We start from the raw sequence: 15053 nt of genomic DNA, 5'->3' as shown, positions 1-15053 counted from the left end.
AAACATTGTTTGTTACACTTTTATCACATCAAACGCAAAAATGGTAACAGAAGCACTCTTTAGCAATTCATCTTATTTGTAGCTTGGTGGTCCTACATGAATTCAGGCATGTCCAGAGAAAGCGTGAAAAACAGATTCCCATGACTCGCATAACCGTGCCAACTTTTACTCTGACCTGGTTGTCCATGCCACATACAGGTGACAGAAACAGAAAGCCCTGCGCTGACCTGAAGACAAACTGAGACTTATGATTAAAAAGAGGAGGACAGCACACATTCAATATTTACCCAAGGCTCAATTCCTCATATAGCATTTTCTCCCTTGACAGATCAGCAACAGTGTCAAAAAAAGAGCAAAGAACAAACTATGCGTTCACCTCAGCGACCTCCTGAACAAACTGCCTAAGACAATCCAAGACTTTAAAGCATCAATACCACGAACATTTAAATTGAAAATGTGGGTATTTTGAAACATAAATGTAGTCAAAGCAAATAGAATAGAAAAACATGATTGAGTTGCAGCTGTTCAACAATGTTGGCATCAGCAACAGTTCCATTAAAACATGAAGAAAACGTTGCATTTTTGCAAATAGGCATCAGCCTGCGTCTCCGTCACTATCTCAATACTTCCAAAATTCAATTAGATGACCGATTCCAAAAAACCTTCTGTGCACATATTCTATCCGGATGTATGCTGCTACACTATCCAGGAGTTTATTTTTACAGAGCTCTCATTCATATCATGGTTTCACAGTGAATCCCTAGAGGTGGGAGAGATGTGTGAGGGATTCTCAAAGAGGTGGGAGAATTTTCCACAACCGAAACCATGTGCGAAGACAAGCCGAGGGGGAGCACAGTGAAAACAAAAATGAGATTTAAGAATTTTGGGGACTTACCTCGCTCATGGCAACGTTAGCTTGGTTAACGTTTGATGGCAACAAGTGTCAGTGCGCTCAAACATGACAAAACTGGAGCTCTGAATCAAGTCACCTCTATTAAGAGCTGCAAGCAGGAGACATCCCTCTCTCCACGCTTATCAAAGCCGCGTGATGCTCTAATCAGAGCCCTATCGGCCAACCTGCCACCTTCCCCAGTCTGCCCATTGTACGTAGGCAGAATAAACAAGACTCTCATTCTCGCTTTGAGGACAAATGCTGCTTGAAAGGACAAGCCGTGTTTGAACAGCCAAGAACAAAACCCAACGTTGACATTCATCTCCACATTCTTACTTTGACACATGAAGCCTAAATATTGACACTGGTGCTCTTAGTCAAGGTGCCTTGAAGGGCGATGTAAATGCATAGGGAATATCTAACCATTTTCAAAGGATGCATTTTTCATGGATTATTGACGTATGACATTTGAGATTAAAATGTTGTGTGTGCCAGAAAGGTGAAACCACAAATCACTACATTCTACATGACAAATGATGGAAAAAAACCTTTGTGGATGACGATTTGACCAGTGAATAAAAACCACTTAACTTAGTAATTCATTTGTATTGAATGCATAATGTATTAACCAAATGAAAACTGGTGTCTTTTTATGGGAATTTCTATTGCATTAATGCAGGCATGTTGATGACATCTATCAACAAAGGGCATTTTCATCATTTTCAATCCAATTCTCAATCAAAGTGCCACTTATTTTGTATTTGCAATAAATAGGATCTCAATACAACTCAATTATTTGAATTTATGTTCACTTTAGGGAATTAGCTGGGCAGGAAGCCTATCCATTGCACTTATCCAAAGAAACCAATATTAGAAATCCAATTTACCCGTGTGTATTCATTTCATTGTAAACTATTATGAATTATGCAAGGCAGGGTAAATATTATAAGAATAGAAGATAATGCTGAAGATTAGAATAGAGCAGTAAAGTAATGGTATATTTTCCATTTTCACTTAAACTAAAAGCCAAATATTGTAAGACTTGAGGATATTCCAATTACCAAGCCATGCTAGCAGATTTGTGAGGATTTACTTCAGTAGAGCAAAGCTTTGACATAAAGCTAATGTTAGCATGCTCAAAATGCTAACTTGCTGATTAAAATAAAAATAATGTTAACCTTGTTTGTCAGCTTGGTTAAGAGTGTCAACATGCTAATTTATCCCAAGGGGCATATTCATGTCCGTACTACATTTCTTGGCAATCCATCCAATAGTTGTTGAGAAATTTCCGCTTGGGCTGAAGTGGAAAAGTTTAACACAAATGACTCATAGCAGGCAGTGGAAGTAGTCTCGACGGACTGAAAAAACAAACAAAGGAAATGTTTGTATTGTAAATGTATCTAAATTTAGTGCTGTGTTAAAAAAAAAAAAAATAAGCTACCTAAAGAGGTTATCTTGTAAATCAATAGAGTTTTTGAAAGAAGTGTGTTGTGTACTGTGTGTTTTGTGCATTGGCTGTGTTGTGTAATGAGGTGGACACTTGACGATATGTTGAGGCTGCAGAGCAGATTATCTGTGCTGTGAGGTAGGCTCAAATCCCACACAGTCAGCACTTGGAGGGGAAGGGGGTTTAGCTGTGGATGTTGTGGAGTGTCATGCCGTTTGGCTGATGAGTCATTGCATTCCTTTATATGTTAACATGAGTCTGGACCGAGACCCAGGGGCGCAAATGCTCCGTTTCTGAATGTTCTAGGAAAGCATGTTGAGTTGTAACCCAGTTTTGTCCTCAGCCAACTTTTTGTGATTTTGTGTTATGCAAGCACTACTTTTCTATTACATCATAGTTTTAAAAAGGCTAGGCTTGAATCAAATGCAAATGTTTACATCATAAACTCTATAGTCAAGACATCCTCAAGACAGTCAGAGAGCAGAAAATAAATAAGTCTCCTACTCTTTTGGTTGGCTTCCTGTCTGATGATACCGTTTGATAATATTTGTCTGGGGACTTTTACTTTTAGTCATCAGCTTTATCATTTCATATGGTGCAAACATGGTTTTCAGTAGCAAAACACTGAAAGATCATTTGCCTGAGATAATGTTCTCACAACTCAGCTTTATCTTAATTGAAGAAGTCCAACTGATAAACTCTGAGTCTGTTGAGCGAGGGGGATTCTGCAGGGGCTGTAAGGTCAGAGGAAGTCTATGAAGTAACAACACTAAAGAGAGGAGGGGGTGTGAATAGCACTGTACTGACCCTTCTAATGGCTCTCTCCACACAGAAACTCACTCAGAGTCACTGATACGGTGGCCTTAAAATGTCAGAGTTCATTATTGCAGTAAATAGAATGAGGCTATGAGATGATGACAGAAAGTGTTGGTGCATGTCTTGACCTAGAACAGTAGCTCTCCACCTGAAGGTTAGGACCTACCATAGGGGAAAGATTATCAGGACAAACAACAGAAACGCACGTTCATACGTTGGTTAGATTAATACTATCAGGCCTCAACATTTTTAAAAAGAGAATATTTGTGAGAGGAGAATCTCTTTGTTTGAACTGCCCAAGTTAAAACAATAGTGAGGGGTCACTTGCAGTTTTTAGATTTTTTTTATTTTTCAGGAAATATGCCTATTCTTATTCCTGCTGAGTTACATCAGAATATAAACACCGCTTTCATGGTAGTATGAAGCTTCCAGCAGCAGCTAACTAGCTTAGCATAAAGCTTAGAAAACAGTGATAAACAGAAAGTCTGGCTCGGTCAAATCTGCCCACTTGTATATATATGTAACAACTAAAACGTATATATTGTTGATTTAATCTGCAGTCAAACCAAACTGTACATCAATAATCCAATTAATGAGTTTCTCACCACCTTATTACAAAAAAAAGTGTTCTACACTTCATTCCATGTCTGTCCTTTTTCTCAACTTTCCATTTTTAACTAATACAAACATATCTGGTAAGATAACTCAACGTACACCAGAAAGTTCTCATCCAATGCATGAAGCATTGGTTTGCACTGCCCTACAGCAAGATATATCCCTACCATACCTTCTGTTCTGCAGCTGACCCTGACCTCTGACCTTTCTGTGTGAGAGGAGAAGGAAAAACAAACTGTTTTCAACTGAGCCAGCAACACAGCGGGTTCCTTCCTATGACTTTTTCCTGTTAATTAAACCAGATGAAATTCAAACAGCGGTCACCTTTCAAGAAACCGCTCATAATCCACCTGCTGACATTAGAGGGGTGACTCTTTGACCTAGTGACGCATTAAAATAACATTAGGTTGTAATAATTACCTTGGATTTCTAATGCCAGAGTCAATGAGCTGTTGACGATGTAAAAGTAAATCTCAAAAGCACAAGAACAAGACTAAACATTAACCATCTGCAGAGTATAGATAGATAGATAGATAGATAGTGCATATATCCCTATTGCACATACATAAATCAAATATTGCACTTTCCCTATTGCACCTATGCATACTGTCCGTCAAATTGCACATATCCCTATTGTATCCATACCTATTTACACATATTGCACTTAAATGCAAATCTACCCAAAGAAACCAAAGTAAGAGCAAGTAGGTTTACATATAGAACATCTCCATTTGCCCAATGTAGGATAACGTGTAATGACTCACTGGGAAGGATAAGAAAAAGACCAGCTATCGTGTCACGTTGAGACCTCTATTAACAAACTACAGCTATTCAAACTCACCTTTAATGAAAAAAGATAGTCCATCACATCAAACACACACGTGCTGCTGCAGCCTTAATACAACAAGATAGCTATATTTGCTTTTCCAATGTCAAAAGTGAAAAATCCAGAGACGTCCGTCACATTTATAGAAGACAACCTGTTTCCCATTTCAGTTAGCCCTCGTCACGTGAACAGGGCAGATCTCCAGGGTAGGAAGAAGACATTACTCAGTTTCACAATGTTAGCCCTTAAAAAAATCCAAACAGGATTATCTGAACCCTCCTTAACCACACACACACACACACACATTGTAAAGGAGATAATAATTAACTTGGTAGAGTCGGAGCGGAGAAAACAACCAATAACTGCCGAGGCACTGTCATACAGCAAACATTTGTATCTTTCGTAAGCTTCGAGTCTTATTACAGATAAGTCATATTGTAATCCCCTGCCTTAAAATGGTTTATGGCAGTCAACTGTCCTACTGGCTATAAACGGCAATAAAGATATGCTGATTCTCAAAAGGCTTCGGCAAGAACATAAAAGAACAAGGTGGTCAAATTGAAAGTCAATGATTTTTGCAACGCTAACTTAACATTTTTATACTTTAACTAAGGGGTATTAAGAATCATTCTGGGTGTAATCATAGAACACAGCGTCTTAACAAAACTTCACACTGCGGATGCAACAGTTTGTTGGATTATAAAGCACTTTCAATGTTCTACTTCTTTTACTATATTTCAGTTACTGCAAAGTCAAACTTTTATTTAATAATTGATGTCATTTATGAACAGGTAATGGAAGACTGTTCTGCTCCTTTTCAATCATGGAAAATGTATCATGTTGTATATTGTAACTTGTATTTTATGTGGCATTTAGTGTTGGAATTATTGTAAAAATGAATTAAGGTAACTCAGTGAAATGTGTAGCTTTAGTATGGGGTCATTTTAGTATGAGGTCATTTGTTATTTAGGGAAATAAAACAATTGAGAAAAGAAATCTTAGAAATACATTTGAATCGAATATGAGCGGCCTCTGTCTCTCTGCACCTCCTTCATGGATCAGTGTCATATATTCACTTCCACCTCCGGAGTACTCTGTACAGCTGGGGTTTGATTTCAAACGCAGACAGAACTTGTTGTTTATGTCCAGGCTACAAGCAGGTAGAAGCAGTCTTTGTCAGCATGAGCACACGTTTGTGCAATACTGGAAAGGAAGCACTGACAAAAAAACGCAGTGCTAAGGGAAATCAGACACTTCCTATGTCGATGTTGCAATAAAGAACAAATCAGTTTGAATGGATTTCTACTTTCAGTAAGAAGTTATCTCTCTCAAGTGTACAATAAAAAGTCAACTTAATCAGAAGTCTGTCTGATCAGATTTGGCCTCTATGACTTGAGTGGAAACTGAGTGGAGAATCTCTTCTTCTCTAAAACTTCTCTAAATACATCATTATTTCCACTCACCTACACATTCAACCCACAGCATAGTAAACTCCAGCTTTGGTCTGTTGACAGACATTTCTGAGAAACTTAGAAATCCTTACCTCAAGCAAAAGAACATGAGAAAGGCTAGTAAAGAAAGGCTATCCTTTTGAATCCTGGAATGCAATCAAACGTAATGTTTCCTGGAATTCACAAACCATTGCAAACTGATGATATCTAACAATATGTGGCTATTCATGAGAGGATTGTTCCTATAAGCTTGCGATATTCTCTGCTGCAGCATCTTAATCATCCCAAAATGAACTAGTTGAGAACCCTTGAGTTGGGGAATGCAGCTTACTTTGGCTGCTGACCAAATGCCCCGGGGCAGCATGATTATCACATCAATCCCACCAGCAGCCGGGCAATTATGTTTTTCATTATATGCCGATATTATTTTTGCTTTTGAATACTGGCAACCCATCCGCTTAAATAAAAGAGGAAGGAAATTGTTTCAGTTGTGGAACCATTCACATTCTCTGGTACTCTAATGAAAAGGGAAATTCATTGCAGATCTGAAGTGTTTTTGAACTATTTTGAACATTTATATTTTTGTTGATGCACGTTGAGAGGAAATTGGCTCTAGCATGTGACTTGATGTGTGCACACATAGTTTTGGAGGGAACAGCACTGTCCAAAATATACAATGTGATGCCAGAGAAGTCTTTTGGAGCTGATGCAGCATACATCAAGCACAGGGAGAATATGAAGTTGAGGAAAGTTTTACATTCAATGGCTAAAGTCGCACGGACGAAGAGACTTAATCTATGACTAACCTTCTATCACATCATTAACAGACTTATTTGTCAAATACATACAATGGGAAACGTGCCGTGTGGTGAGATAGCTAGCAATGATACTTTGAAAATGGGAGCCAACAATGTGTGCTGTATGCAAACTTTGAGTGTCAAGTAAAGAAGTACTTTAGAAAATAAAGGAGGTCAATAAAGAATAATTCAGTCAATGGAAGGTTACCATGTGGTGCAAGTTTGTAATTTTATGCTGGCAAAGTATATGTGCATGTGACAGATGAGCATGGTTACAATACATTTAAATTGGCATACCTTTAACCAAAACAATCCAGACAACCTAGTATTTCTTTGTGTGTCTATTATCCCAACAAATGAGTTCCCTAAAGAAAATATTCTTATATTTATATTAACTTTCTTTGGAAATTAACCGCACATTTACAAACCTTTTTACAACCCTTTTCATGTGTTTTATCATGTGGAGACTGACCTGACGGGGTAGACTGTGTGCGGTCGTGTGGACTTACAGTGTGAATAACCGACGACACGGCATCTGTGAAGTGGTTTGGGTTGCTCATGGCTCCACAGAGGAGTCGCTGCTGGAGAGGCTCTGGATAAGATGGCTTGGATCGCTGCGGCTTTAGCCCTTCTCTTTCTCACTGGGACTCAGACAGCTTTTGGGCAGCATAACCTGGAGACAGAAACAGATCCGGGGGTTAGTCTGAGAAAGCTGGAGATTTATAACACGAGGCAAAGAGGCGCTGGAAGACTCTAACTGTCAGGCAGTAATCCATGAATATGAAGTGCAATCAGAAAGTATAATACCAGTGTTTTGTTTTGGCTCTTTACTCCAGCACATTTGATTTAAAACAAGGAATATGAAGTGATGATTTTGTATTCATTAAATAGGATGAGCAGCGCATGACATGAAGCATTTACTAAACAACTAAGTGAAGACTGCTACAGCACAGACTTGGCAGGCATCACCAGGAAATACTGTATATGTACTTAAGTATGTGCTGATATCTAGGAGTCAGACACCAGTTCTCCGCTAAAAATGTAACAAGTGACGAGATACCTTGCAGCTCTGTGAGGCTTCATATAGACACAGCATTGCATTTGAGCATGCTAACATACTCACAATGACCATGTTAGGATGCACTCTGACCCCATAACGTGCTGATTTGTTTGGGATGTGCTGAAGTGCAAGGCCAAAAAAATACAGAAGAAAAAGCAACACGCTTCACCGGAGATCTACACTAAGGAATGATCAACAGTTTCAGGATTTCCTGGAAGCCCTTAAAGTACCTTTGAGTGCCCAGAGCCACTTTAGAAACACAGATGGCCTAAACTGGATGTTGTTTTAAGAACTACATTATACGTGAGGAAGACTAATATGCCTTTAGAAACAACGACACCCTGTCTCATTTAATTTCTATCATACTTGATTTCAAGCGCCGTCGAATTTTCTCGCCATCATCCAAGGTTATTAACCATAGAGTCAGATAAGAGCCTGATAACACAGTGCTCCTGAGCAGAGGAGGTCTTGATAAGCGGCTGCATGTGCCTCAGCTAACCTCCATCACTCTCGAGTCCCTGTATAGGACATACGAACACAGGAATCCTCAAAGATGATCAGAATTCAGTTGGCAATATGTTAACAAGGATTCAACACAAGAGGACACTTTAGTTCAGAAGAAGTTTGCTGTCAGAGAGAATTCTTTTCAAATGTATTCATCGTTTCAGCAAAATATGCTGGTTTTCTTTGTACTCTGCAATAGAAAATCAGCCAGCTGGTAGATCAGACAACACATGTCAAGTCACCTTGGGTTTTAGTTAGTGTAACAAGCATTCTTTTTTTTAATCTCTTTTTTATGCCCAAAATGAAATGGATCATTCCAGAAGATTGTTACTTGCAGCCCTACTGTTTTATTGTAAGGATCCAAGATACAGCAAATGGAGTGTGTACATTTGTAGTCCAAATGACAGTAAGAATGTTTTTTTATGTATACTGTTTGAACTAATGTGGCAAACAACTAAATCCTTTATTTGTTTACAGTCGATAAACTATAAACCCAAGCAGTCCTCCTCAGATTGAGACTTCAAAAAAAACTTAAAATCTCCTCACTATCAGCATTTTTATCAGAACACCGGTTTACTTCAACGTGAAGAAGTAGAGGGCTCACTATTGGTCCACTTTTCAGTGTCACAGTTGGAAATCATTTTCTGGTTGTCCGACAGCAGCTATCAAAGAAACGATAAGCCTCCCTGCTGCCTGACGACAATCGTATCAATGACCTTGTTGACGGAGAGGGATTTCTGAGAGGTGTATTTCATTAAAACACAATCAACGACAAGAGATTACGTGCAGTGCAGAATGTTTTAGGTGCTGGGCAGTGTGAATGTGTGTTACAAAGCAGATTCAAGAAAGACATCACCTTGGCAGCGCTCTTCGTCTGCTGTGCCGATGGTAATCACTTCACAAGATGGTAATTACATACTATCGGCTGTTCAATTCAGAAAAACAACTTTAACTTGTTTGAGACCTTGTAATCCGTGCAGTAGTGGCGATAAAGGAGTCTATTGGCGTTAGCTCGGGTGTGTTTGAAGATTACTTTCTCAGTAAACCTAGACCCCACCACTTTGGGAGAGGCAGGGCTGGCTACACAGGGATAAAGTTACAGAACCCTGGGATCCTGGGCAAAAAGCATGGGAACCAGCTTATCTACCTCAGGGCCTGGCTGGAATAATACAGATAACAATAATGATCAGATGAAGAAAACAATATTGGAAACTACAATTGTCTAGGATTAAAAACCATCTAAATGTTCATGTCTGCGATCAGGAAGTCACATGACAGACAAAAAGGAACTCTTATGTAATAACTGAAAGATACATTGGGCATGGATGAATGCTGACAGTGCAGGAGGAAGTGAGGATAAGATACTCTGCTTCCCCTGGAAGAAGTTCATCATGTCTTCCCAGAGTGATCCAGAAGCCCAAACCACTCAGACCTTTCTCAAAGAAGACCAGTGTAGCTTTTTCCCCCCACTTTTCCATGCTAGATTTAGTCACAGTAAATATGTGCATGTAGGGCTTCTGGAAAACTATCCTTCTGGGAGGAAGTAAGAACGAAAACAGGAAGAAGGTAAGGAGGAGCTGTAAACGTATCAAATAAATAGAAATTGGGCAATTTTGGATCATTTTAGAGGTAATACTGTCTGCCTTTAGAAACTGAAAACCCATTTGTATGGTTGGACTGGATCAAAGATAAACTAGGTTAAAACAAAGTGTCCGATGTCTACTAGGCGACATAATAGGTTAACTTGACACCGTTACAAGCTGTCACTGTCATCTCCATCTGTCCCTCCCACAAAGAGCAGCATTTACAATCAGACCACATGTGTGAAGATGCTTCCTTTGACCAAAGAAACTGTCATCTACAGGGAGTAGAAACCGAAATACAGCTGTCTCTTTACCATTTGAACAAAAAATGGATGTAAGTCCTAAATGTTGCAAATTTAGATAAGTTATGATTTTAAAGAAAGCCCTTTAGAGACTAGACGAAAAAGTCCTCCTCACATTTCCTATTTGAATGACTTGACAGCTGATAACGAGTAACCGGCTATTTATGGTTTCTAAAATAACATTGCAATGGTTCTGAGGAACTAACATTTCCTGCCTCTTAACTTCAAAGTGAAGGTGATCTGCATGACTGTTTTTTTGTGGTCAGTATTTTAAAATCGATGATATGCACTTGGTGGTGACTCATCCCTCCCACAGAGTGCAAATATACTAACAAAGTCACTTTGGTATGTTGTACATTTCCGTTATTGATAGAAATACCCTGCCCACCGCAAACATTTTGAATTTCCCCGACATACTCATATTCGAAATATATGACATTTGACATTTTGAGATGCTTTTCTGGTACTCTAAACTCAATGGATTTATTTCAAAATGTGAGGGCTTTTTTTTTGTTATACTCTCCAAGACATTTCTTTGAGAAAGGAAAGGAGCAATGATATATTCAGAAGGGAGCACACTGACTATCTAAAAGCATATTGAAGATCTGCCAATTTTGTTCTGTAACATCTTTAACTGTACTGTCATGTGACCTTTGAGGTGAGGAGGGACAAAGGGTTAAACATTCTTCTCCTCCTTATATTGACCTAAAGGGAAAGGAGTGAGACAGTCAGGCGGCGGGACAGAGGTTACGAGCCAGACTCGAACTCACGTCACAAGCCAACATTCGTCTTAACCCAGTGATCCGCCAGAACACCCGGCCGGGCCCAGCTTCAATCGGGAAGCTTGGCACGCGAGTGTTGACCACAGACTGCATGCTCATCTACAAACTCTATCAAGAGAGGCATAATTAAAGAACAGTTTTATAAAATACACAAACTGGCAATAAAAAAGGCCTGTCCAAAAATAGATGCTTGATAACAGTGTCCAAACATCAACCAACAGAGGCCTGTACTTATAGCAGCAGGACAGAGACAGGGGGCAAAGGACCGGTTTAAGGTTTCATTAAGAACTGCACAAACAAGAAACAAGAACACTTTGTGATCTTTGTTCCCTTTTCACAGACAAGTCATTTTCTTGAAAAATACTGATTGTGTGTGATAGCAACAAGTGACATGAAGATAGATAAAACATTAAGGTCAGGAACTAACACAATAACATGCCGGACACTTCGATGAATTGACATAATCAGAAGCATGATCACATGTTTAAGACGCATGCAAGTTCTGTTGGAAGAAAAACATGCAGTTGATAAATGGAGAGGGTTTTAAGAAAACCAAAAGAAAAAACACTTGAGAAGTAAGGTCTGTTGTTCGTAGCTATGAATGGTGAACTCTGATTGGCCCAAGGTATTTAAAGGGGCATCGCTTTACAATAATCATGTCCTTTAAAGGCTCTAAGTTAGGATTTATACAAGCGCTTTTCTCCTACTGAAACCCAAGTGGCTTGTATAAAGTCAGTGTTGTGTAACCTGTTGAACTAAATAGGATTTGTTTAGAGTTGTGTGCTATGATTGTTCAAGCCTGAGACACTCACAGGAAATATCTTGTTAGCTTCGATTAGACCTAACAAACAACGGTTATTGTTATCTAACTGAGAACAACAAATCAATAAATAAGAAAAATAAGAAAAAAGCAGTGTGAAGAGACATTCTAACAAAAATGTTTTAAAACATAACAAATGGTAAAGGAATACAAAATACATCCATATTTGTACCATACCTTTGTGTGCTCACAGCAGAGAAGCCACCGTAGACATGGTAGTGCAAATCTGAACTCTGTGAAGTGAGACCCGAAGTGCAGGGAACAGACAATCCACGGGAGAAAGGAGAGATAGGGAAACAAAAGAAAGGAGAGTTAGAGATGAGGATTGCGCTCCAGCTTCTGGAGTGCTCTCTCAGACCGACATGCATGCACTGATAGCAGCAGCCTTCCTCCTCAGGATTATGTTTCCTCCTCTAGCCTGCTGACAAGTAGCCATGTGACTCCAGGACCCATTCAACACTGAGTCAGAGGCTGCTGCTCAGACACACACATCAATCGTCTGTCACAAACACACACATGACCTCAAGCTTAAGGTGGAAATTCAACCCATATGATCAATATCTGTCTATATCAGTGGATTTTCATGATTAAGACCTATATTACTGTTATCTGTTTGGGTTTTGACCTCTTTAAAACAAAGCAATGTCTACTTTATATAGTTAGAAATGCAATGTGGAGTGCTTTTTCTTACTTTAGTTTAATTCTATTAAAAGTCCTGAAATAGAACAACTATCGAGGTATTCACTAAATAAGCAAGGTTAAAAAGATTGGCACATCACAGAACTTTTTTCTGCTTTCACTATCTTGAAATATCGCGCCATCTCTATCTTTGTTATATGGAACCATAAGTGAACTTTGAATTGTTACAATTCACTTTAATGGACTAAAACACACTATGAAAGAGTTAAAGTTCCAAGACGAAAACAGAGACACAACAAAAACAATCAAATACAATTATAGTGACCTCTCAATCCCGAGCAATGCCGTAAATCTTACACTGCTCTCTATCATCTATGGTACTCTAATGGTGCAGTTATTTACAAAATGAACATGCATTACTGAAGAACACCTCCAACTATGGTTTGAGACCAAAAATCTTGTCAGGTCAAAGTTTACTGATGGAGTAAATTAAGAAAGAAGTTGGGCCATTTTCTCACTTACTTCTATAAAATGTGACTTTTTTTTAATAAAACACTGCAGGAAAAAAATGGAAAGTGAATGCAGCTGTGCCCCGCGTCATTGTTAACCAACGTTGACTTAAAATAACATGTCTGAGGACTAAATGTCTTATTTTGGTAAATGCCTTTTGCTTCGACTCATCTCTTCTTATGCCTCTTCATCGTCCTCCCTTGCTCATAGCCTCCGTGGGAGGGACTAAGATGCGTGAAGAGAAGTCGGGGACATGAATAGAGGATGTAGAAACTGGGAAATGGGGAAGGCCCATTGTTCCCCCTGTGGAAACACTTGATCTACTCTGGAAAGGTCTATTACAATATCTTTCTCAATCGGCAACGATGACATAAATAAAGTCGTGACACAGAGACAATAGGATCAATTCAGGGTAAAGAACTGCTCACGTCCAGCTAGGGTAATTATATTTCCATCTGAAAGAGATCCGTCAGGAATTGCCCGATGACAGAGACAATAGGTGACCAGATAGTAAAGGAGTGCCACAAAAGCTTGGTTTACAACCACATGCAAGCACATCATGACATCTCTCATTCCTTATAATAAACAGTGCAAAATGAGTGAGTCATTATGAAGTGGCTTTCTTTAGAACATTGAGCAACTTGGTTTCTCATCAAGGGCATTGCAACTTTATCAGGAAGCTTGTGGCATGTGTAATATACAATAAGTAATCTGTATTCTGAAATAAGCAAAGCAAAACCATGAAGGGCATTATCTCATTTATAAATAAAACTCTGCTTTGGAACAGTATGTTTTTGGGCATGTTTATACATTTGCACCAGATGATAGTTAGGTATGTCTTTTGATATCATTGTGAATGCTGGAATATCCACACAGAACTCACCTGGACGTTCTGCTTGTACTATTAAAATATTTTAGTTTTGGGGTACATTTGACTTCCCACCCTTGCACGCTGAAGGTTCTTAGAGTATTTGGCAATGGAAAAAACCCTTCATGTTATGGAGTAATCAAGACTATTAAACAGTTAATCCCACCTAAAGTCATTCAAGCTGCCAGATTAATTGTGTTTTTCAGCGAACAAAGAACAGTCCTGTGATCTAAACAAGTTGCTTACGCATTCGCCAAATAACCAAGCGTCGCATTCCACATCAGCTTATATGAGCCTTTGGGCTAAAGAAACACCAACATCAGGAGGAACCTGAGTGTGTGTGAGTGTGAGTGTGTGAACTGTTTTTCCCCAGAGTGAGGGATCACTGTGAAGTCACATGCATGTCTTGCAGGGAAAAGAAACGCAGTCAGAGCCACACGCAGCTAAAGTTGAGGTCCACTTCAAAGTCTGAGGCTTTCCTCAATCCCAACATTGTGCTAATAATAGAATTATCTACTTCGGTCCACCATTTTAAGAGCTGTGACTTCATGCGTGCAATGGGGATTGACATATTTTCTTAACCATGACCAACAAATGATGCGCTTATTACACAACACAACCACAGAATACAAATATTGTCCTTTTGTTGCTGTGACACTTTCAATTAGGCTATTGACCCAGAATTTCATTTATTGTCATCATTTCTGTGGTTAAATCTGGTGGTATTAAGTAATATGTGCTACATGAAAACGCTCTCCTGCAAATGTCTAAACATGTTTGTTCTGCTTAAAGAACAAATATGATAAAGATATCATTCAACAGCACTTTAAAAAGATTAAATCCCACCTTCAGTTTTTCTAGCTTTTATATAAAGTGTTAACACAACGCGGAAACTCTCCCACCGGCTTCCTGTTATTCTTCTCTCCCGTAAAGTCTTAAACTAGCCTGCTAGGCCTAAAAACACACCAGAGTGGTCAACCCAGGACAAAGTGTTTATGTTATTAAAGAGAACGGGTTCCACACCATTACAAACTAAATATTTGCAGCCTAATTTCAAACTTCCAAAACTTGAATTGACACTCACCAGAACACTGCTCAGTGCAGCTTGGTATAACAAAGAGTGACTTTACGCTGTATACAA

At 39.0% G+C, this 15053-nt stretch overlaps 1 protein-coding gene across 3 annotated transcripts in view; it reads right to left on the bottom strand.

Annotated features, from left to right (window-relative positions):
• Positions 1–15053, bottom strand: part of slc4a2b (solute carrier family 4 member 2b) — a 42913-nt gene that overhangs the window by 23855 nt on the left and 4005 nt on the right. The window contains exons 3-4 of one of the 3 annotated variants that reach the window (XM_010781729.1): positions 12073–12128; positions 7354–7517 (exon numbers count right to left, since the gene is read on the bottom strand). In XM_010781729.1, coding sequence (XP_010780031.1) covers positions 7354–7404 — 51 coding nt within the window. In that variant the 5' untranslated portion in view covers positions 7405–7517; positions 12073–12128. Of the gene's footprint in view, positions 1–895; positions 1000–4611; positions 4756–7353; positions 7518–12072; positions 12129–15053 lie in introns of those variants that run through there. The other 2 variants (XM_010781730.1, XM_010781731.1) reach the window with 2 other exon arrangements.

This window comes from Notothenia coriiceps, unplaced genomic scaffold (assembly GCF_000735185.1).
Source record: "Notothenia coriiceps isolate Sejong01 unplaced genomic scaffold, NC01 NC01_scaffold00023527, whole genome shotgun sequence".
NCBI lineage: Eukaryota > Metazoa > Chordata > Actinopteri > Perciformes > Nototheniidae > Notothenia > Notothenia coriiceps.
The sequence above is the reverse complement of the archived record's forward strand: the minus strand, read 5'-3'. Positions and strand labels throughout refer to the sequence as shown.